Source organism: Schistocerca gregaria, chromosome 3 (assembly GCF_023897955.1).
Source record: "Schistocerca gregaria isolate iqSchGreg1 chromosome 3, iqSchGreg1.2, whole genome shotgun sequence".
NCBI lineage: Eukaryota > Metazoa > Arthropoda > Insecta > Orthoptera > Acrididae > Schistocerca > Schistocerca gregaria.
Window position 1 is genome coordinate 418,840,120 of NC_064922.1, and position 25,995 is coordinate 418,866,114.

The 25,995-nt window shown below is 36.8% G+C and overlaps 1 protein-coding gene across 2 annotated transcripts in view; it reads right to left on the reverse strand.

Annotated features, from left to right (window-relative positions):
• Positions 1-410: 410 nt before the first annotated feature.
• Positions 411-25,995, reverse strand: part of LOC126356220 (SNF-related serine/threonine-protein kinase-like) — a 326,256-nt gene continuing 300,671 nt past the window's right edge. For both annotated transcript variants that reach the window (XM_050007035.1, XM_050007036.1), the window contains one exon: positions 411-14,312. In XM_050007035.1, coding sequence (XP_049862992.1) covers positions 14,308-14,312 — 5 coding nt within the window. In that variant the 3' untranslated portion in view covers positions 411-14,307. The remainder of the gene's footprint in view (positions 14,313-25,995) is intronic.

Sequence of the window (25,995 nt, forward strand, 5' to 3'; positions counted from 1 at the left end):
TGCTCATGCTGCATTTTGTATAAGAAGCTGTGCTGAAATGAAGAAGTTAATGGGAAAGTGGCAGGAATATAGAGCAGAATCAAATCATGTTTAAGGTTAATGGTGTGATTTTGGGTTTTCAGCAAGTTATTGACTTTATTTTCCTGCAGAAACTCAGCTGATCACTTGCAAGCACGCCATTAATCACATGCCAAAATACAACAAATGACAAGGAAGGATGGACCATCATATTTCTTCATCCCTACGGCGAATTTGATGTTTCTGTGAATGGTGTTTGTGTGTCTTTCCTCCAAGATTGTATTAACTGCTGTCTAAATACACTCCATATCTTGACATATAAGACTATGGCTATAAATGTAGATATTCAGGGTGACAAGCAAAAGTATATAATAAAAGTAGTACTAGAACAAACATAACATTTATTTCACTATTTTGAACAATCAATAAAGAAACAGCCTTTTTACAAGAAAACAAAAAGCATTTACATATTATATACATCACGAGGAAGATTATGTCTTTATAAAAGGGTAAATACTATTACTCTAACATAATACTGGTAAATATTCACAGGGACTCATGACTATACAAACTAATAAATGCACAATGTTGATTGTAATACAATTCTAAAAAGAAATTAAAAATAAAGCAAGAATGTATCATGTAAATATTATGTAATAAACTGGCAATAATTTGTCACATTATAAAGAATACATCACATGAAGAGAGTTCCAAAGACTGTTTTGTTTGCAAACAATATGGCACAAAACATAGTGTATGAGGTTCTCCAGTTTACGCACAGCCAGTTTTATATAATTAGAAGTTGAAGGGTTCTACGTAAAATCATTTTTCCTGTAATATCACTATTTATGCTTTAACATACTTAAATTGTTCTCACATGTAGATACTAAAATATACTACAGCACAAGAGACAGCCGAATAAATAATACTTACAATTCTGGGCTTGAAATATTTATTTCAATCCCCTTTCCCAGTGTCAGCCACTGCATTAAGTTTTCTCAGTTAGTGCTGGCCACTTTTGTACTATTTAAACTCCTGGAGCAAACAATAAATAAATTATATGTTCCCAATACAAGAATACTGACTAACTGTCCCAGATAAATATATTCACTAATATTTTTCAATGTTGCTCAATATTACTTGTCCTGCAGTTACCCACTAGTGGTGCACAACATTTGTTTTGGACAGCTTAAGGTTGACTTTTTCACAACTATGTGATAAAATCTTTATAGAGAATTGCAGTTCTGTCATTTGGTTGGCTAGGATTACTATATTGTCTACAAATCTCAAGTTAGTCAGTATTTTCCCATTTATTCTAATACCTCTTTCTTTCCAAGTAATTTCGGACACAGCCATCTCAAGGGCTATTATAAATAATTTCGGAGATATAGGGTCACCATGCTTTATTTCGCTTCAAAACAAAAGCTGCCTCATGCGTTTTTCTATGCTGACAGAAGCTATCAAGACACCATAGATGTTACATAATATGTTTATGCACCTTGTTTCCATGTCTTGTATACAGTGTCTATATAACTGCAGTGTGGCTGACAAAAGCAAATGGTTTTTCAACATCTAGAAAAGCCACATGTAGTGACATTTCATATTCATTGGTTCAACTAATAATTTCATGTAGGCTGTGTATATGGTCTGTTTCATTACTACCACTGTAGAATATATCTTTTTCTATGGGGTGCATATATTCCACATTAGCATTGATGTGATTTGTCAAAACTGTAATGCAGGCAGTAAACTGAGGGGACAGTAATTCTTCAAATTATGAATACTTCCTTTCCTGTGTGGAAGGATAATCCTTGCTTTGTTCCAGAAGGTGGTGATGCTGTCTTTTTGTATACAAGCAGTAAAGATTTTAGACAGTGGTTTTTCTGTTGCTTCACCAGTATGTATAAGTATTTCAGTTATTAGACCATCATGATCCACTGCTTTGCCATTCTGAATTTCATTTACCTTCCTTCTTTTGAGAGTATTACTGGGAATTTGTCATTTTTATTTGCATACAATGTTCTCAGCAGTTCAAGGGAAGTCCATTCCAAGGTCTTACTAACAGACCAGAAAAGAAGTGACGACATAAGAGCAATAACAGGAGTTCGGGAAGTTGAGGAAAGGGTAAAGGCCCTACAATGGATGTGGGCATGACATATTGCACGAAAAAATGAAGGAAGATACACAAAGTGAGTAATAGAGTTGAGTGCTAAAGAAAGATGAAGACGACCACCTGGGCGGGTGTGATAAACTACTAAAGAAAGTCACAGGCTTCACAACTGGCAGAGGACAGCAGGAGGCAGAGGCATGGAAAGAGTGACTGAAATTGTATTTGTAGCTTAAAATTAAAGAGGCCACACTTTGCGAAGTTGAATTAGCTGAACAATAAGTACAAGAATAAAACCTGCTGTAAACACTAGGGAACACAACTACATTGTGATTCAGCACTAGATATAAAACTTGAAGGCTGAGTATCACAAGTCAACATGATGATGATTTTTAAAAAATACATACGACTGTTTATGTACAGAGGTAAATTACATGAAAACAGTTACAAGAAAAGTACAAGTAACTAGAGGCCACAATGTATCTTGCATTCTGTTGGGAAATGTGTGCCATTTTAAAGCTTCCTAGCAGACTAAAATGTGCTGGACTAGTACACAGACACAGAACTTTGCCTTTCGTGAGCTGTACCCTTACTGACAGAGCAATTTAGGCATCACTCGTGGCCTGTACTGGCAGGAGAAATGCTGGTTGTGAAACATGCCTGGATACAAAGGTGATAAGAGCTTTGCCCACAAAAGAGAAGGTTAAGGGGTTCAGATCTTGTAGAGCGTACAGTTTTAATTAAGCAGGAAGTTTTCAATAACTGGACTATTTAGTTTCACTATGACATATTTTCAAAACACAGTATAACTTTTCTCAGATCATTAATTTCGTGATTTAGGCTACTTCATCAGAACCATAGCAACACAAATATGTAGGAAGGGCATCACAGAGCTGTCTACTGTTCTGAATCTTGCAACATTCAACGTAAGGGCTATCTGATGAATACACACAGATGCATCATACAATATGAGCACAGAACTTTCTTTTGAAAATTCCTGTTCTGTGATAATAATATTCACATGGCTGTTAGAAAAATAGCAGTAAACCTGTGATCCAGTAATGAATTGAACTCCCATGTATAAACCAGCTTCAAACTTCTGATTACATTACAACTGAGTTAAAGTGTTAATTAATTGATGTTAAGTACATAAGTGAGAAAATGATTAGAAAGGGTCTGAAATAAAATGTTTTAAGTTTGTAAGCAGTCACTAAGTGCTCTCCTTATCCAATACTGGATGAGTATAGCCTGGGTAATTTGTGCTCCATTCTGAGCAAAACCTAGTTTCTCACACATCTCAGTGTCGTATCTCCTGGCCTGTGAGTTGTACGACAGTATAATTTTCCAGGTACGTTCAATGGTATGTGTGGATGCTGTCTGCAAAATTTGTTGAGAGTAAAATTAGTAGTAAAGAAGTAATAAATTAAAATATCATGCCTGGTGCAGGAGTTTAACTGCATGAACATCAAAAATGGAGAAAGCAATAAACTGTTTTTCTTTCACTGTTTTGTAGGGTGCACCTGTGAGAAAAAGTTTCAGAAAGGTTTGAAATTGTGTAAAGTTTGCTACAAAGTACTTAGTGCTTTCATTCTTAAATAGGCGATGAATATAGTCTGAGTATTTGTGCACCATGAGTTATGCTGCCTCTTGAAATATACACAGTTTCTAACTGTAATACTTTCCTTTACCCTAAGGTTAAACCTCTTAACGGGTACCGTGAAGTGGGGTGACTGTGAACAGCGAGGTGATGTTGAACAGCAATTTAGCATTTTTTAAAGTAAATGCTGCACCCTAGTGTGTAAATGTGGAACTAAGGTCCGAGTCACTAAATGTCACCAATAATCAATAATTTCAGATGACATGACAGTTGATATGAAATAACGTTGTATACCAACTCCAGAAAATAAGATAATTTTCTGTAAATGTAAGTTCCTCCACAAACACAAAATATTTGCCTATTATTAGAAGCATTTTTTAGTTTAGAATTTGAAATGAGTTTTTATGGACAAGATTAACACTTGAATGAACATTTACAGAAAGCATAACATGTTATATTTATTCTTTGGTGATATAAAAATATAAAATGTGAAGGCTTGTCTTACAAGAAGTGACTTTGAACAGCACCTTCCCCATTCTTTGACACGTCAGCTCCATGGAAAATATGTTTTAATGAAGTTTTCTTCAAAGAGAAGTGTAAAATATTATGTTGGACATGTTATCACTGATGAAGAAATTACACTTCTGAGGAAATGGCATTCCAAGGTGGAATCAGATGATGTTTCTTTTGTGTGGCCTAATGTTCCCAATGTGTCAGGTTTTGAGAAAGAAGACGTGTAGGATTATATCTAATATACATAGAAGAGGAAGGCTACATTTTGAGTTTGAATTTGATGTCTATGACATCTGCTAGAGTGGACACACTTTCTTGGCAACTTCATTTCCTGTAGAGTGTTTACATTTCTTCAAAATGCAATATCTTTTTTTTCATTACTTTTGTTAAAGTCATACAGACTGTTTTGAAAAGATCGGTTTTTAAATAATTTTCTTACTTCATAAGTATCTCAGCACTCATTTCCATTATTAGCAAAATTAAGCCGTAATCATACGAACAGTTTCAAAATAAGTTGCTTTCAAAACTATTTTTATATACAAAATATCATGCTATTTCATATTATAGGGGTGTCATTTAACAGCAACTGACATAGCTCCCACAGAATAGGCAAATGTTTTAATTTTCAAAGTGACCTCGACCCATGGGGTGAAATTGAACAGTGAAAAATTAAAAAAAGTAAATAAATAAACTAAGTGTGGGGGAGATAAAAATGTATAATGTGCTTTATCATCTTTAGCAACACCTTTTGCAACTCCCCAAAAAGTTTCATGTCAATATCTTGAGAGGTTTCTCTTTAATTTACAAAATTGAATTTAAAATGTTCGAAGTAGGTATTATGGCAGCCACTTCAATTTCTTAATTCCATCAATATTTACATAAAAAATTGAAAATCAAATTTTACATAAATATAGCTGGATGAATGTAAATTTAAACAATTGGCATTGCGCTTTATCACACACAGTAAACAAACAGTACACACATCAGTTTAAACAGGGAACACAATTCTGTCAAATTAAGTGTCGATGGTAAATTTACAGATTGTCTAACAAAGATGAAGTTTTAAAGATGAATATTGATTGTCCATTAAAATGGATTGAACACAAAGATACTGTCAAAAAGAACTGTCATCAGCATGATTTGCTCTTAATGTTCTGTTCTCAGTTTGTAACAACTAATGTTTGTGGTAGAGTAAAATTCCTACATACACCCAAGTTTTCGATATGAGATTCTTTTCTGGGATTCAAAAGCAATCAGATTCTTTTCTGGGGTTCAAAAGCATAAGACAGGGTATAATTTTTAAACTGCAAAAAAAGGACTGTAAGAATAATGATAAAATAGCAATCAAGGTCATTGTAAATCCCTGTTTAAAAAACTTGGTATCCTTACTGCACCAAGTGAGTACATCTACCACTCGTTGTGCATATCAGGGAACATAGTACTATGTATTTCACTAATAGTCCTACACATAATCATGAAACAAGAGCCAAGTTCAGGCAACAAAATTGTATCGCCCAAAGAGATGAAAAAAATTTATTAAAATATATCTGTTTGACAACGATGCTAAAGTTGTTCAAAAGTAATGCATAATAAACAATCAAAGATTTCTTACAGGATTCAGATTAGTGGCTAATAATGAAAGAGGATAACTACAACATCTTAACATACTACAGTACTGTAGTGCTTTTGCTAGAAAATCATGTTCCAGTGTTGATAGTGCATGACAGTAATGACCTATTCTCCTGAGTTCAACAGGCCACTCATCAAGGGAGGATGTTGACTCTGTTTTTCAGGTGGATACGGGAGAGGATATGAATATGAAGATGAGAATGGGGAGTAGTGGCATGTTTATGGGCCTGGAGTCTGTGTTCCAAATGAACACGAGTTCATGCAGGAAGCATGGCAGCAAGTTCATGGTTCTGGAGCTAACAGCATGTGTCTTTTATGTGTGCAGCAATGAAGAGTAAAACTGTGCTTATATCAAAGATCATTGTACAGTAGGAAATTTGACAACCATTTAGGGAGACTAGAAAACAAACAAAAATAGAATGATGGCATTCTCAGGTGTAATCAATACGCTAAACAACAATGAAAAGTGAAGAGGATGTCAGACAGAGAAATAATATACTTCACTCTAACAAACCTGACTGGAGAGGGTAAGCTAATTGGATGCTACTTAAGGGCCACCACCCCTACTTTTCAAGAATTTAAGGAAAATTTGAGGGGCAATTCTGGCCACATGACAAACAAACAAACATTGTTTGGACGAAGCCTATTTACATATGAAGGCCACAAGTCCTTACTGGGAACACAAAAGTGCTTTTACCTCCAACTGGTCAAGAGAGCTTGCTACTCGGATTAGCCATGGGAGGACTGTTCTGGAAAAACTGCCAATCCAGGCCCAGGAATTGTCATTGATAGCATAAGTCAGATCAGTGGGTGACAATTTGTTTTTCCTTGGGCCTACAGACTCCTTGAAGGGGCAGAAGACTGAGAAAGCTGAAGTGGCAGAAAAAAATTGTTGACTAACATGGGGGCTGACTGGATGGTGAGAAAAGAAGGAACGCTGAGAGTAGAAGGAGAGTGGTCAAAGAAATGGGAATTTGGCCAGGAAAAGATAAATGTTGTGGCCTCAGAAAATTAAATTAGTCTTCACACCTGATTCCTTTGTAATTCAGCTGAAGAGCTTCTAGAAGAGTCAGTGAAGGATAGAACAGGGCCAACGAGCTACAAATCAGAATTAAAGATTAAAGCAACTGGAGAAGAAACAGAATCCTTTCTGGATAGCAGTGCAGAAGTTTCAGTAACCTTAGCAAAATGGTTAAAGCAGAGCTGGGGAAAAGAAGAGATAGAGACACTCTCTGTTGCTAAAACCCAGAATGTTAACTCTCTAGGTAAACAGACACCAAGGTTCACTAGACAAGTATTTTGTCAAGTAGAAGTGGGAGGAGTAAAGTGGGATATGGATTTTCTGGTCACTGATGATTTACCTTTCCCAATCACTTTAGACACTGATTGATTGAGCAGGGCAAAAGCAAGCTATGACTTACAGAGAGGTAGACTAGAGGTGTACCATATTTTATGGACTATAAGACACACTCTTTCTCTGAAAAACTGCCTCAAAAATTCAAGTGTGTCTTATACCCGAAATTAATATAAAGATATCTAGTGTTTGATTTAAAACTCCCACTAGTCTTAAAAATGGCCCTGTATTCGATGCCGCAGGAAACCTATCTTTGTCTGGCAACACTGGATTCAACTGGTAGCAGCACCACACTGATTCATTGCAGGCATAATGACAATGAAGAGGAGGAAGAAGAAGAAGAAAGTTCAGATGATTTCAGGGATTTTACAGGTCAGTTCCATTTTATAAATTAACAATTTTTTTTAGCCTGGCTTGCAATCTAAGAATGAAAAAGTTAAAATGTTATATTTTTCAAAAATAATTAAAAATTAAGGTGTGTTTTACAGTCTGTAGCATCTTATAGTCCGTAAAATATGAGAATAAGGGCATTGAGTTTTTAAGAAGAGATAAGGAAAACGGTGAGACAGCCATAGCGGACGATCTAGAAAAACTCCACATCTACTTTGGAGGAAAAAGCATACTGAAAAAAGAGAATGTAGATTTGTTGCAGAAGAACAGCAGAGAGCAATCCCAGTGGAGACACTCAGGCACTCACCACATAGTCCTGATCTCTCCCCATGTAATTATCATGACTTAAGTCCCTTAAAAAAAGGTCTTAAAGGGTTGATGAACCATGGTGGACCAGGATGTGAAGCGCAGTTACAGACTTCTTCGTTCTCTAGGACATGTTGTTTTACCAAACAGTACCTTCAACTTGATGCTTCAGTAGGATGATTGCCTCTATGCTCGAGTTGATTTTGACTGCTTGGCATACTGACTGTGGACTATATTGCCTTCAGATGTAAACTCTTTGATTGCCACTTATATATTTTTTGAGCTCATTGTTTTCATTGTATTAGGATGACAAATTCAGTATCTTTGTAAGATGAACCATCATGGAATGAACGAATAAACAAATAGATGATATGCACTTTCCTATAATAAAGAGAAACATTTACTTTATACAGTCACCTGTTGACTATCACACTGTATGAGTCTCTAATAAAAGTTTAATAAAGTAGATAAAACAAAAATAATATTACAGTAAAGTCAGAACAGCATGAAGGTTTCTTGGGGAACAGAACTCAGTGGACCGTTTTCAAAGGAGAGACATACACAAAAGTGAAAGCATAGTATCCAACAACTATGGATAATCAGCCAGACTGATTCTATGTGGAGTTAGCACAAAACTTTAATTGTGAAGAGAACTGTTACAAGATGATATTAACTGGAGGATTCTTGAGGAAGTGAAATTCATCCACAAGGAAGATATCTCAGGGAACAAGCTTCTGGTCAAGAAATGAATCTTGCTCACTAGTTTGAGGTAGAAATAAAATGACAGCTACTATAGATGAAACTAACAGAATTATTTATTTTTGGGTAAATATTAAAACATTACACAATGTTAGGAGTGAAAACAATATGCACTGACAGTCACAATTGAGAATGCTTTCTGATTATAGGCAGAAAAAGAGAGAAACACAAGAAGGAAAATATACTTTTTGTGAATAAGTTCAGAGGTCCTGTATGTACATTTGAAATAATGTACAATGTTAATTAGACAAGTTATTTATAAATGAATGAAAAGTACCACTTGACTGTAAGAGAACATCTTTATGACAATGTTAGTGATTTAATATTTGTCAATAGCATTCTAATGAAGAATTCAAGCAATAATTAAAATGAAGTATGTCAAAAAATATGTTTATACAATGTACCTCAAATAAAATATATACAGTGGTATCAAAATTGAAAATGAGTTGGTAACCAAGGTTTCTGATTCATTCATTCATAGTCTTTTAGAAACTGATTCTATACAATATCATAGAAACAAAATAAAACAAGTCTGGAGGGAAAATGTGTGTTAAGAGCAAGATAACAAAGGAAATAAACAAAGGACATGTGATGAATAATGTAAAGCTGAAATAAGAAGGGCATAATTTCCTAAATACATTCAACATAAGTGCACCACAGACAAGCAATTAAAATCAGTAAACCATTTAAAGTTTCAAATCCATTATTTCTACAAATTATTTGAATATCTAGATTCAAAGACTGAAAAGTTATGTCACTTAATTGACAAGAGCTCAAGTTAGCTATCTAGCTGCATTACAAGGATTAAGCAGTATAGTGACACTTTATTGTTAATACAGTGGGCAGATAGAATTGCTGTGATGTACTTGTCATTTGGTGACATACACCTTGACCAGCTCAACTCACTTTTCAGTGGGATCCACGTGTGATCACATTCAATTTACAGCAGGTATTCTATATCCCTTCACTGACTCATTGTGAGCTGTACTACTCCTGCCAACTGACCTGTCACAGCCTGTGTGTTCATGTTTGTGTCACTGAAGATGCATACATATGTCTTTGGAATGAGAGTCGTAGTGGGTGTGGTGGCAACGAAATTGTTTCCTCAATGCTAAACATTGTTTCCCTTCTTCCCTCCAACAAGTGAAAGATGTTAAATTTGATTGATAATTTCATCAGATAAAACAAAAATAAGATGATGGTTGTTGCTCTTCTGGGTCTTGTAAGAAACGGTTGCTTGTAAAATCAGTCATAGGTTTCTTGTTAGTGGTCATTCATTTCTTTCTTGTAACCATGACTTTGCTATGATTGAGAACCAGAAAAATATCAGTAAGATGTTTATATCACATGATCTAGGAACACTGATAATGTCTAGTAGACTGAAACATCCTTATATTGTTGTTAATATAGAGGAGAATGATTTCAAGGCTTTACACAAAGCTGCACATAGCTATGTGAACAGATGATTTCTTACTTATCAAATGAACATAAGCAATTTTATTATGATATAACATGGTAAACTCTAGTATTTTATGTAAGTTAAATTAAGCTTTTCCACATACTCTTCAAAGCAAGACAAATTAGTAATACACATCTGGACATATACCTTTGTATATGTTAGTCAAAATGGTACCTACATCCTTTTTCAAAGCTGATATAACCAGAGGTTATTGAGAGTTTCAGAGGGAGCACTAGGAAAAATTTGACCGAATCAAGGGAAGGGAAGACAGCAGACAATGAATGGGTAGCTTTGAGAGATGAAAAAGTGATGGAAGGATGAGGACTGAATGTCCCGTTGACAATGAGGTCATTAGAGATGGGGCCACAAACTTGGTTTTGTGAAGGATGGTGAAGGAAATCAGTCATGTCCTTTCAAAGGAACCATCGTGGCATTTACATTAAAATATTGAGGGCAATGATTTGTAACTTAAATCTGGATGGGCAGAAGAAGATTAAAACCATCACCCTTCTGAATGCCAGTCCATCGTGCTTACTATTGCACTACCTCGCTTGGTATGAATCACTGATGGAAACACATGAGCAAATAGGTAAAAAACTAAGGCTTAGAAGAAATCCTTGGATAACACAGAAGATAGTGAATTTAGCTGATCAAATGAGAAAATATGAAAATGTAGTAAATGAAGCAGGCAAAAAGGAATACAGACACCTACAAAATTATATTGGCATAAAGTGCAAAATGGCTAAGCAGGAAGTGTTAGAGAGAAAACAAAAGAGTGTATAACTAAGGGAAAGATATGCTGTATTCTGCCTATAGGGGGATTAAAGACAACTTTGGAAAAAAGAAAAGCAACTGTATGAATATCAAGATCTCAAATGAAAAGCCAGTGCTAAACAAAGGCAGTAAAGGTGAAAGCTGAAAGAGGAGTCTATAAGGGAAATGGATTTGAAGATTAATATTATAGACAGAGAAGAGGAAGTAGATGAAGTTGAGGCAGGAAGTATGACAATGCAATAAGAATGTGAAAAAGCTCTAAAATATCTAAGTTGAAACAAGGCCCCTGGAGCAGAGGACATCCTCTCAGAATTATTTAGATACTTGAGAAAGTCAGCCATGACAAAACTATCCCACTTATTAAGCAAGACATACAAGACAGGCAAAATACCCTAAGACTTCAGGAAAAATGCAATAATTCCATTTCCACAGAAAACAGGTGCTAAGATGTGAATATTACCAAATTATCGCTTTAATAAGTCACAGTTTTGAAATACTGACATGAATTTACAGAAGAATGAAAAATCTGGTGGAAGCTGACCTTGAGGAAGATCAGTTTGGTTCTGCAAAAATATGGTAATAAAGGAGGCAATACTGCCCCAATGACATACCTTAGAATATAGATTAAAGAAATGCAAACTTCTGCTGATAGGATTCATAGAGCTAGAGAAAGCTTTTGATAATGTTGATTGGAATACATTCTTAGAAATTCTGAGGGTAGCAGGGATAAAATACAGGGAGAGAAATGTTATGTACAGCTTGTACAGGAACCAGACTCCAGTTAAGGAGTTGAAAGACATGAAAGGTAATCAGTAATTGAGAAGGAAGTGAGACAGGGTTGTAGCCTACCCCTGATGTTTCCCTGTCTGTGCACTGAGCAAGCACTAAAGGAAACCAAAGAAAAATTTAGAGAAGGAATTAAAGCTGAGGGAGACAAAATAAAAACTTTGAGGTTAGCCGATGACATTGTGATTCAGTCAAAGACAACAAACGGCTTGGAAGAGCAGTTAAACAGAATGAATAGTGTCTTGAAAATAAGTTCCAGGATAAATATCAACAAAAGTAAAACCAGGGTAATGAAAAGTAGTCAAATAAAATCAGACAGTGCTGAGGAATTAGATTACGTAATGAGACACTAAAAGTGGCAGGTGAGTTTTGCTGTTTGGCCAACAAAATAATTGATATGACTGACTATTAGCAAGGAAAGTACTTCTGAAAAATTGGAATTTGGTAACATTGAATATGAATTAAAGTGGTAAGAAGTCCTTTGTGAAGGCATTTGTCTCGAGTGTAGCCTTGTATGGGAGTGAAACACAGAGGATAAACAGGTCAGAAAAGAAGAAAATAGAAGCTTCTGAAATGTCGTGCTATGGAAGAATGCTGAGGATTAGATACGTAGGGCATGTAACTGATGAAAACTTGCTGAATCAGATTGGGGACAAAAGAAGTTTATGGCACAGCTTAAATAAAATAAGAGATCAGTCGATGGGACACATTCTGAGTCATGCAGGAAATTTGGTATTATAAGGAAGTGTGAGGGAGGGAGAGAAGGGTGATAAAATTGTATGGAGCAGCTAAGGGATGAATACAGTATGCAGGTTCAAAGGGATGAAGGTTGCAGTAGTTAATTTGGAGATGAAGAGGCTTGCATCTTATAGACTTGCGTGAAGAGCTGCAACAAACCTGTCTTCAGATCGAAGACCACAGCGTAAGGCTTCGAAGTGTAAATAATTCCCTTTGTGTTTTGTAGGAATTCTTGAAGCAGCTTCAAACCTGCTGCTAACCATTTGGTTTTGCTATCATCATCATTGCTAACAGTATCATTCCACCCACCTTCGCACCACTTTTCATCTTCTGTTTAGCTACAGCAGTTTAGTAGCCTTTTTGTCTCAGACAACTTACTTGTATTACTTTATGTATAATGACAAATTAAACTGTTATGTTGACCTAAGAGGACAGAGAATTGTTATGGATGTTCAAAATACAAATAGACACTGAATATCATTTTTATGGAACTATGAGGTTCTTCTAGGCTGGAGCAAAAACAGGAACACAAAAGAAAGAGTGGATAGATAAAGAAGGCAAACTATGTCAGCCAACATCCTGCTGGAGAGAGAGAGAGAGAGAGAGAGAGAGAGAGAGAGAGAGAGAGAGAGAAACATTTGCAAGATAGCAAGACAGTGATCCTTGACCACTGCATCTGTTCATCAGATTTCTTCACCTGTCACACTTCCCTCCATCAAAGCCATTACAAACATTTTCCTTTCTGGCCATAAACCACCTTTAATTTTGAATGTTATTCTTTCTAAGAACATTTTCAGTTCAAGATTTCTTTCAGTTTAAGTAGTTTACTATTAGGTTCCTTACTGATCAGCAATTATCTCTCTGTAAAAAAAGACTATCACATTTTACTTATTAGTTCACATTACAACGTATTTTATTTTCAGTACATAAATATTCACAATAAAGACTAATTAAATGCAAGATTCAAGGCCCTATCCACTAATTTCTCAAACAAAAACAATCAGAACATGTTGACAAATAGATATTAAATCTTGAGATTTAGGAACTTGCTGTGCACTTCCTTTATCTACATAAAAGGCAGTTCAAGTAAGAATAACATATTCAGAGGAAAGAGGAAGGAAAATTGTCACTGTAAATTCTGGATAACAAGAGCCACAATACCCAGAATGAGAGTCCTCTCTTGTCTCTATTGTGGATGCTATAAACTTCTTCGATTTTTTAAAATTTTTGTTGAGTCAAATCATTGTAAATATTTGTAAAGTTAATAAATAGTGAAAAGCTGAAATGAGACATCAGTATTTACATCACCAGAAACTCAAAGTTAACTCCATAAACTGCTACTTCATATTTCTAATAATGTGGAAGTTTTACATTACATGCTAATAATACTATAAAATAAATACTATTAAATATTGTTCTCATTCTAGTTTTGGAAAAAAAAACTCACTACTGATAACAACACTGTAAATATTTGTCACACATTAATTCATGAACTTTTTCAAATGATGCTGGAAAATGACAACAATAATTTTAGCAACAATATCTGATATATTTCAATTTAAAAAATTCTATTGTAATGAACAATATTTTATTATTGCACATGAAATCAATAACAGCATAAAAACACATTATAAGTAATTAACAATTTACTTAAAAGGACTACTATATTGTTAAATCTAGTTTCATTCTGAGTTAACATTAAAATCATATGTGATTCTTCCTATATTTCATTTTACACGTTTGAACAATCTTCGTTTCATGCTCTAAGATAGAACCTAACATTCCTCACTCACTCTGCCACTACAACGATATCACAGGTTCCACTGGAATTATGGGTGAGCAGCAACTGAACTGTATAACATAGATACCACCACACGTCAATCTACAATGAAAGAAAAACATTCATAATTTGTGAAATTTCAAAAAAACCAAAACATTTATTACTGTCAGAAAATACAAAATAGAAATGCATTTTGAGAAATGTTCCACATACAATTTAAAGAATCACATATAAAAATCAAACTAAGAATGATACAAACAGAAAGTTTGCTTAGTTCCGAGACCCTTCAGTGCATTTCGTACACAGTAAAAATGGACAGGGTAAGGCAGTTCTGTCTTCTTTCTACTTGACTTGTTCCTTATTTACCAGTGGTGAACTCACACCTCTAGTCATTGTCTCCTACGGAATTTACTCTTCCACAAAAAGCCTTGTTTGAATAAAAACACCTCTTCCACGCTAAGAAGCTATTATGGATGTTTTACATGTGGCAATATTTAGTAAGCGGAACAAACATTTCACAAGAACCCTTAATGTACACAAAACACATTCCGTTAGTTTTCACCAAAAATCTCCATAGATTCATATAGTACCTGAGTGCTTTTTCGTTGTTGTTCATCACCAACAGATACAAGGAACTAACCTGCAGTGACTGCCTATATTTTTCAGAGGCTGACATTGTATCATGAATTAGGCTGTAGGATGCACATTTCAGCTGATTAGTTTCTTATGAAGTTTCCCCAAATCTGTACAACAATGTGCATCATATATCAGAGCTATCCTGAAACAGCTCTTCCTCTTATATCAAGCAGTGGTGTAGATCACTCCAAGTTAATGGATGGGATAGCACTTGCTCTTAAAAGAGCAACCTGGATACATGCAATTACTCTGCAGAAAACCTTGCAGCAACGACTTTCACAGAAGTAAACTTCATCAATGAATGAACACTAGTCAATAAATGGTACTTGGCAAATAAACACACAGTTAATTTCTGACATGCCATGTTACACTGCTGAACAAGAGCACTACGACAAAACACGTAACAAAAAGTGTATCCACCTCTGGCACATTAAAAAACTGCTGATAGGGTTTTACACACAATTTGCTTGTGTCTGGAGGACAATTTGCTTATGTCTGGAGGTCAGTAATATCTGTTCTCCACACACAGGACTTCCGTTTCCCATAGATTATGAGGTGGTGTTCTGCACTTTGAGTTTCCTCTTGAATAAACCACAGGTGTGTCCCAAGGGTTGATATTTGAGAAATTTGAAAGGTCAGAAAACAATTAGAATTCATGATTAAGCCAAAGACACATTGTTCTGTGGCATGGACAATAATTGCAGAAAAAAATGTGCTCCAGCTAAAATGTTCCTGTGCCGACTGCAATCATAACTGATCATGCCACTGATTCAATAAGGACACACGCTACTGTGGAACTAGTTTTTTCACTGTGTGCAGTGAATGATGTGCTCTGGTATGTCTGTGCCTTTACCAGCATTGTACCTGACCATCAGCTAACCCACAGATTGTCACCTATCCTGCTTTATGATCTGGGCAAACCTCCAGCATCCATAAACTTGCTACATAACATGCAATTTATCCTTCAGCAATATTCTAAAAAGGACAGATTGTTGATGAAGGTTTCTCGGGCCTCCAGCCAGGTGATAGCGTTAACATCTCGTGACGTTTCAGGAAGTGTCATCTTCTCCAAGAAACCTTCAACAACAGTCTACACTGAGAAAGCCTACTGTCACATATGGGACAGATTGTTATTCACCTTAAAGATGACACATTGAGTTGCAGACTGTAACAGCAAAAAAGAGTCTTCACATTGAGATTTGGCCATAGCCTTCTTCAGAAAAGAAAACACCCACACCAGCCAGAACACGTCCACTATCTCCAGCCACTGTGGACAGAATGTAGGTTTCGTGCTGAAAAAATTAATTTTCTTTTGCCAAAAGCTTAGTGTGTAACAGTTATTTTGTTATGGCTGTCTGCAACTCAATGTGTCATCATTATGTTGAGTAGCAATATACCCATTTCATAATGTCATTGATTTTCCAACCTGGACCTTCCATTCTTTAATTTTGCTTTCAGAATCATTTATTTCATTTGTTGTAATTCTCGCCTCCTATTTATATATCTGTATCCCACAAGGCAACTTAAAAAAATGAGTCATTATTATGCCACATAGCACAAATAAAAGCAAATGATAGTCTATGGAGATTTTAATATTAATTTTGTGAAAGAGTCAAATAAAAGAAATGATTTGGAAATGATAATTATCTACTCAGTCCTTATGCTATATCCAAATTTTATTTTCTAACTATGCAAATAAATGACTGTGTATATAATCACAACAATACATCATTTTTTTTCTATGTAGCATTGGGACTACATTCAGAAATGACCTGTACTTTCACATTCACATCTACATCTACATCTACATTTATACTCCGCAAGCCACCCAAAGGTGTGTGGCGGAGGGCACTTTACGTGCCACTGTCATTACCTCCCTTTTCTGTTCCAGTCGGGTATGGTTCGCGGGAAGAACGACTGTCTGAAAGCCTCCGTGCGAGCTCGAATGTCTCTAATTTTACATTCGTGATCTCCTCGGGAGGTATAAGTAGGGGGAAGCAATATATTTGATACCTCATCCAGAAACGCACCCTCTCGAAACCTGGCGAGCAAGCTACACTGCGATGCAGAGTGCCTCTCTTGCAGAGTCTGCCACTCGAGTTTGCTAAACATCTCCGTAACGTCTATCACGGTTACCAAATAACCCTGTGACGAAACTCGTCGCTCTTCTTTGGATCTTCCCTATCTCTTCCGTCAACGCGATCTGGTACGGATCCCACACTGATGAGCAATACTCAAGTACAGGTCGAACGAGTGTTTTGTAAGCCAACTCCTTTGTTGATGGGCTACATTTTCTCAGGACTCTCCTAATGAATCTCAACCTGGTACCCGCTTTACCAACAATTAATTTTATATGACCATTCCACTTCAAATCGTTCCGCACGCATACTCCCAGATATTTTACAGAAGTAACTGCTACCAGTGTTTGTTCCGCTATCATATAATCATACAATAAAGGATCCTTCTTTCTATGTATTTGGAATACATTACATTTGTCTATGTTAAGGGTCAGTTGCCACTCCATGCACCAAGTGCCTATCCGCTGCATATCTTCCTGCATTTCGCTACAATTTTCTAATGCTGCAACTTCTCTGTATACTACAGCATCATCCGTGAAAAGCCGCATGGAACTTCCGACACTATCTACTAGGTCATTTATATATATTGTGAAAAGCAATGGTCCCATAACATTCTCCTGAGGCACACCAGAGGTTACTTTAATGTCTGTAGACGTCTCTCAATTGATAACAACATGCTGTGTTCTGTTTGCTAAAATCTCTTCAATCCAGCCACACAGCTGGTCTGATATTCCGTAGGCTCTTACTTTGTTTATCAGGCGACAGTGCGGAACTGCATCGAACCCCTCCAGAAGTCAAGGAAAATAGCATCTACCTGGGAGCCTGTATCTAATATTTTCTGGGTCTCATGAAGAAATAAACGAGTTGGGTCTCACTCGATCGCTGTTTCCAGAATCCATGTTGATTCCTACAGAGTAGATTCTGGGTTTCCAAAAATGACATGATACTCGAGCATAAAACATGTTCTAAAATTCTACAACAGATCGACATCAGAGATATAGGTCTATAGTTTTGCACATCTTCTCGACGACCATTCTTGAAGACTGGGGCTACCTGTGCTCTTTTCCAATCATTTGGAACCTTCCGTTCCTCTAGAGACTTGCGGTACACGGCTGTTAGAAGGGGGGCAAGTTCTTTCGCGTACTCTGTGTATTGATTTTATAATTTTTGGATGTTTATTACTGATTTTTAAAATTAAGTATTTGAGTTATGTCAAAAGAATGACTTTCTGGTTGAAAACTCTTGGTTCAGGAAAAGAGAGAGCCACGAGATTACCTGGTACAGTCAAGATTTGAAGACCATGTCAATAGTTGAATACATCCTGTACGATAGTGAGATGAATAGGAACATCATTGACATTAAGGTAATACCATCAGAGTCCTTGGATAGCGACCACCGTTTGCTGGTAATGAATCTGAGAGGGACTAAGGATAATAAAGGGGCAGAAAACCAGGAGAGATGTATGAGGGTATGGAAGTTGAAGGAGGAAGAAAGCAGGCTACAGTACCTACAAGTAGTAAAGGACAGCATCCCAAAAGATGAACCAAAAGTGGTAGAAGAGAAATGGTGTAAATTCAAGGAAACATTAGTATGTGCGGCAGAAGCAATATGTGGGAGGACAAGCAACAAAAAGAGATGGAAAGATACGCCCTGGTGGAATAATAAAACAAAGGATATAGTACAGAAAAAGAGTAGAGTCTTTAGGGTATGGCTCCAGAAGAGAACAATAGAGACAAGAGAAGAGTATTAGGCAAGAAAGAAAGAAGCAAAAAGTGTGGTGGTGGAGGAAAGAAGAAAGTGGATGGAACAGTGGACCAGAATGATGGAGGAGGATAGTGAAGGTTCAAAAAAGGTGTTACATGGGATGATTAAAAGTAAGAGGAAGAACAGTACAACAGATTATGCTCGAATGATGAACAAAACTGGACAAGATGTAGAGTATAAGGAGGGACACAAGAATATGTGGAAGGAGTATTTTGAAGAACTCCTGAACCCGAATGGAGAGCTGGGCGAGGACAAACAGCAAATAGAAAAAGATCTTACATGGGGAGAAGTGGAAGAGGCATTGGGCAAGATGAAGGGAGGGAAGTCACCAGGTCTGGACGAGCTAAGTGTAGAGATGGTGAGAGCAGCAGGAGAGGTGAGGATACAATGGCTATATCAAGTAATGAAAATTGTGTGGAGACAGCAGACAATCACAGAGGACTGGAAGAAGGGAATAATTGTCCCGATCTTTAAGAAGGGAAATAGAAAAGAGTGCAACAACTATCAGGGGATTACAATGATGAGTCATTGTGCAAAGATTTTTGAGGAAATTTTGGAAGTATGAATTCGGGCAAAATTAGAATGGAGAATGAGAGAAGAGCAACATGGCTTCAGAACAGGAAGGTCCATGGTGGATCTAATTTTTGCTGTAAGACAACTGCAGGAACAGCACTATGGATTTGGAATAGATCTACTAATGACCTTTCTGGACATTGAAAAAGTGTATGATAGTGTACACAGAAGGAAACTGTGGAAAGCCCTGGAGAACTGAGGAGTAGCAAAACAGGTTATTTGGAGGATAAGGGTAATGTACCATGGAAGTGTGAGCTGTGTGAAAGTGAGAGGAGAGAGATCACATTGAGGCAGGGAAGTGCACTTTCACTATTACTCTTCACTGTAGTAATGGATGATATAATGAGTACAGTAGCACAAGTATTTGGTGAAAGGAGGAGGAAGTATATGAGCAGTTGGATGTATGGGAACAAACAGTACAAGAATATGGTATGAAATTTAGTATAAGTAAGAGTGAGATGATTATCACAACAAGTAAGCGTGAGATGATTATCACACCAAGAAAGGAGGAGAGAGTAACAACTGGAATAACAATTGGTGGGGAATGACTGAGGAGAGTGGAGAGTTTCAAGTACCTAGGAAGCCTTATACAGGAAGATGAAAAAAATGGCAGAGAAATAAACGAGCAAGGGGGAAAAGCAGAAGCATTTTGGAAGAGTGTCAGAAGTGTGATATGGAGCAAGGATGTACCCCAAATCAGTAAGAAGGTTATATACCGGTCACACTCTGTTGCAATCCTGACATTTGCATCAGTAACCTGGGTTATGAAAGACAGAAAGAAAAGCAAAGTACAAGCTAGTGAGATGAAATTCTTGAGAAACACTATTGGAGTGACAAAGATAGACAGGTTAAGAAATGAGAAGATCAGAGAGTTAATGAAGGTGGAACCATTACAGGAGGAGAGAGAGAGAAATCAAGGCTAAGATGGTATGGACATGTGAAGAGAATGGAGGAGAAGGGGATACCCAGGAGGTTACACGAGATGATACTGGAAGGAACGAGATCAAGAGGAAGACTGAGAGACAGATGGCTGAAAGGAGTAGAGGAATGCGTCCAGAAGAAAGGAGAAGACTGGATCGAGGTGAAGATGGAGAGATGGTGGCAAAACAGAAGACATTGGAGAGGCCTATGTTCCATACAGACCCGGCCAGAGGCTGGAAACTGTCCAAGATGATGATGATGATGATGATGATGATGACGATGACGATGATGAAGTATTTTAACCTCTTTTCAGCCCAGAACAAGGCACTGACCATCCATATAAGCTTCTTGTTCATAAAATCTAAGTGCAGGACTAACGAGGTTCTGTTGTTAACTTTTTCACCAGAATTACACACGAAAGCAATGTTTATCTAGTGATGAATGGCCCCTTGGACCATGATGCACAAACAGCTTTACTAAGTAACTTACCTGATTATACTCAAGTGGCATTTTGGGAAACAGTTACAGAAAGTAATGTGCATACAACAGTAAGTTTCAAGGCAGCCTTGCAGGAAGCTGTGTATAATGTGAAAAGAATCACTTACAAATTTCACGTATTTGTAGATGGATTTGTGTCAATCTTTAACAGCAGCTCTTCCAAGATAACAATAAAGTATGGCACTAATAAGACATCAAAAAAGGCTTGGATTACTAAAAAGATCAAAATATCATGTGCAATGAACAGGAAATTCTATGAGCTGGTTAAGACAAACAAAGAAGTAGAACTGATTTCATATTACAAGAAATATTATGCTGCCTTAAGGAAAGTGAGTAGGAAAAAAAATGTAATTGCCACCCAGCCTGAAATACATTCACTTTAAGGGCAGAAATATTAGTATTATTAACAGTTACATATAAAAATACATGTAATATACTATCTTTCAGAACTAATAGCTCTTTTGTCTGGGAGGACAGAGGGGAAGAATGGAGAAGGTTAAAAAGGAAAGACAGGTCACTCAGGTACCCTGATGACGAGGAGAGGATCCACCCTTGCCCGGAACTAACTATTAGTTCCAAAAGGTAGGATACTATATGTACTTTCATAAGCACATATTGGCAGTACTGACACCTCTCCTGAAGGAAAGTACTGGCTAGAAACTGTCCCAAAATTTTATAGTAATCTTCAGAAACAAATTCCTTCTAATATAACAAAACATGGTACTGTCAGATCAATTTACAAGAAAAGTGGAAGCCAGATATGAATGTGGGGGTTATGGCAAGAGTCCTGGCAACAATTTTTTTGTCCCAAAAATGGTAACCAATTAAAAAATTCTGAAATACACAAATGGAAAATTAGTTTATACATAAACATTGCACTTAGGGAGATGGATGGACACACACACTGCCATAAAGATATAGCATGAGAAAAAAGCCGAAACAAATTTTGTCATTTCAAACATATTTTACTGTCAATTTCAATAGTACACAATAGTATAGATCAGGACCACGGACCTGTGACATCTCAGAGTCCCTTGAAATATGCTCTAAATGAATCCACCACACATTACCAATGCTATGGAAGATGCCAAATACCTGTGGCCTTGCCACGAGCAAATCATTGTATCTCGCACATCAATCCTGTGACAATGTCTTCATGTGTTCAAAAGCATGTTCCACGCAACCCACAGAGCGAACGTTTGGTACAGTAGAGCAGCATTCCCTATCACTTCCACAAGCTCCTCATAGCATTGTCGCGCATTCCGGGGGAGACTCCTGATGCCATGGAATGTGCATAGTTAGTAATGTATTGTGTGCTGTTGCAAAACCAATTTTTTTTGTCTTTTTTTCATGCTGTATCTTTATGGTGGTGTGTGTTTGGCCATCTCCCTACACATAATGTTTACATATGAACTAACCATGCATTTGCATATTTCAGAATTTTTTAACTTGTTACTATTACAAGACAAAGAATAGTTGCCAAGACATTTGCTGCAATGACCCTTGTAATTACAGACCAGTCTTACCACTGACCTCCTTCTCAAAGATACTGGAGAAGATGGTGGCTACAAAAATCTTAATGCACCTCTTTCTAAATAAGATACTGAGTCTCTGTTTCAAAAGGGTCCTTTCACAGTACATTCTATTTCTCAACTCACAAATCAGATCACTAAGAGAATCTCAAAAATTATGGTAGCACAGATCTTGCTGGTAACTGGTTTTCACGCTATCAAATTGAAATTTCTCATAGCTTTACCTGTGCATAAAACATTTTAGTTAACTTGCAGTGCCTTTGACATGGCAAGTAAATCAAGAATGTTTTACAGGTGGTTTTCATCCTATCCACATGTGAAGATGCTAAGTGTTTGCATTAAGAAACTCAGTGAGTGTAGACACTGAAATAGAAATAATCACCACGGGAATACCACATGGCTAGGTATTGGGTACCCTATTATTCTTGTTGTATGTAATGATCTGCCACCATATATCTAACAAGCAACAATCATTCTCTTTGTTAATGATGGAGGAATTTGAGTATTCAAGAAAGGAAATAATATTTTCTTGTAGATTAATTACCGGTGTTCCACAAACAGACTGTCACTAAATTTAGATAAAATAAGCTACATGCAATTCAGTATTGCATTAGGATTGACTACACCATAAGAAATACAGCATAGTGGCAAATAATAAATGAAACAGAATATTCTAAATTCTTAAGTGCTTCTATTGATAATAACCTGAGCAAGAAGCCACATGTTACAACCTTCAATGTCTGAGCTCTTCTACTTTTGTGTTATGAGTAACATCAGATTTTGGAGAAGAAAATGTCAAAAGATGACTTACTTTTCCTATTTCCATTCACTATCGACTTATGGCACCGTATTCTGTGATAACTATTCACTGAGGATGTGTGTCTTTGTTGCACAGAACTGTGTAGTGAAGATAATATGTGTTGTCCACTGCAGTGCCTCTTGTAAACAGTTCTCAACACACCATCTATCAGAGTTGGAGAAAATAGTAACATTCACAAACATAATATTAGAGGACAAATGACTCACTATATCCATCACTCAGCCTTAGTGTGGCACAAAATGAAGGGAGGTATTCATTTACAAATGTCTTTCACCAACTACCCAGTGACAAGAACAACTTAATAGATAACAAATTTAGTTTCAAGCACGAACTGAAAACATATTTACTTGGCAACTCCTATTTTGAGAATAATTTCTGAATATATAATAATATGGTGTGTGCGTGGGTTTTGAGTGTATCGCCATATTTTCACTGTGTGTACTGTAATTGTAGACCTATCTCATTTCCTATTACACAGAGAGTCACAATTGTGATCCGTGGAACATGCAAATAACTAACTTCGTTAAGTCTGGGTGAACTTAAAGGAGAAAATTACATTTTAACATTAGCTCAGATAGCAACAACAATAAAAGTTGAAATTCTACTTAGTGCCACTTTTCTGATGTGTACTTGTGTTAATATGTGTATTTGTGTTAATATTGTTTGAGGTGGTGCACTGCAGGTGCTGATAAGAGTTTTGTCAACAGTTATGACACTCAGCTTCCAGCCACTGCATGCTGCAAGGAAGATGTTGAATATCAGTCCTCTTAGAATAAGGATATCAAAAAGTTATTTGCCTTTTATTGAAGTAGAGATGCAAAGTAAACTCACTTTCTTTCACAGTGAAACATTGTCTTGTGCTCTGTTCTTTTCAAAGTAACAGCTTTCTTACTAATTTACTCAGTTAAATGTAGTTGGCATAAGTGTGCAAAGCTTTAAGCAGTACAGCGATAGTTTATTGCTAATACACTAGACAGATTAAGTTTCTGTGTTTTTATTTCATATTAAGGTATAACTCAGTTTGTTCCACATTCCTTAAAGTTCTCCTTGATGGGATCTATGGAAAATGATGACTGAATTAATTAATTAATTAATGACTGATGATTGTTCTGAAAGTTGTTCAATACATCATTTCAAGTACTTAAATAAAGACAATGACTCAAAAAATAAGCACTGTGTTGTGTGTCTTTGGAACAACTACTTATTGGCAGAAATTAAAAAAGTTACAATAAAGGAGGAAAATTAATATAGTTTAAGCATAAAATCTCTCTCTGAAATGGGTGAAGAGTCTACCGACCTTTTCAAACAGGAAAAATACACAGTAAATATTGAAACAAAACAAAAATAATAACATTTCAGAATTACAAAAAAGTGGATCCAATAGCATTTCCCAGAAGGCCTAATTATCTAATTAGAAAGAAATCTCATGCCCACACCCTTTTTTAAAAGAAAAAAAAATTGCATGAGTCAATAAATCCATATCAAACATGATCAGAGAATTTATTTTTTGCAAAACATTAATCCACATGATTCACTCCACCATACTGAAAAGACATTAACAAATTTGTTGAACTCCTGATCAAATTTATGGTAAATCACATGTGCTGTTTATACTGACAGTTCCACCAATCGTGAATTACTCACTACAGAACATTTTCCAGTGTCACCTGCTGGCCAGATATCAAACATAAGCCATCAGTCATTTTCAATGTTGTTGTTGTGGTCTTCAGTCCAGAGACTGGTTTGATGCAGCTCTCCATGCTACTCTATCCTGTACGAGCTTCTTCATCTCCCAGCACCTACTGCAACCTACATCCATCTGAATCTGCTTAGTGTAGTCATCTCTTGGTCTCCCTCTACGATTGTTACCCTCCATCCTTCCTTCCAATACTAAACTGGTGATCCCTTGATGTCTCAGAACATGTGTTGTAACTAATGGAGGGGGAATATGATCTAACAGTGTAAAGGATTGGACTGAATGGGGCACTTGGAACAGAGGAACTGGTCATCTGCAGAGAGGAGGGGTGAGTTTAGACCATGGCAGGGGGGGGGGGGGGGGGGGGAGGAGCCTGGGACAAAGTTGGAGGTGGGGGTCGTGCATAGTGGAGACTGAGGTCTTGTAATGTAGGAGGATGTGTTGTAAGCATAACTTCCATGTACATAATTCAGATAAAGGGATATTGCTGGAAAGATTGGGGAGGGGAGGGTCTAGATGTCATGGTTTGTGAAGTGGTCATCAGAGCTAAATATGTTGTGCTTAGCAGTGTGTTTTGCCATCGGGTACTCAACTCTGTTCTTGGCCACAGTTTGGCAAAGACCATTCATTCATGTGGACAACTGTTTGGTGATCATGCCCACATTAAAGACCACAGAAGTTACTGCAGAGCTGGTATACAATATTACTGCTTTCATGCTTGGCCCTGCCTCTGAGAGGAGAGTATATGCCACTGATGGGACTGGAACGGTATATGTTTGGTGGGTGTATAGGATAAGTCTTGCACCAGTAGAATGTTCAATTTTTCTAAGCATTATAAGTAGCCAAAGCCCTGGCAGAGGGTATTGTTAAGTTAATCTAAGGCAGGATGGTATTGTTTAATGAGAGGAGTGCTTCTTTGTAGCTGGTTCATAAGGGTGATCAGACAATTGGCGCCATGTATGGACATAGCATGGGAAATCTGTTAGAATACTAGGTATGAATTCTATGCCTGTTTGTGAAGGCCTTAGTAACACCTTAAGCATAATGGGCAAGGGATTGTTCATCACCATAGATGCACCATCTACAGTGGGATGCAGATGGGATAGGAAGAGGGGAGGAGACCATATGGGAGAGACTTTTCAATACATTATATTATTAAAGTAATGTATATCCATGTTGTTGTTGATACTGAAAGACATTTTCTCTGAGTGCATGTAAGTTGCTACCATTGAGAATAAAAGTGTCAAATAGCAGAGATGCTTCTCTT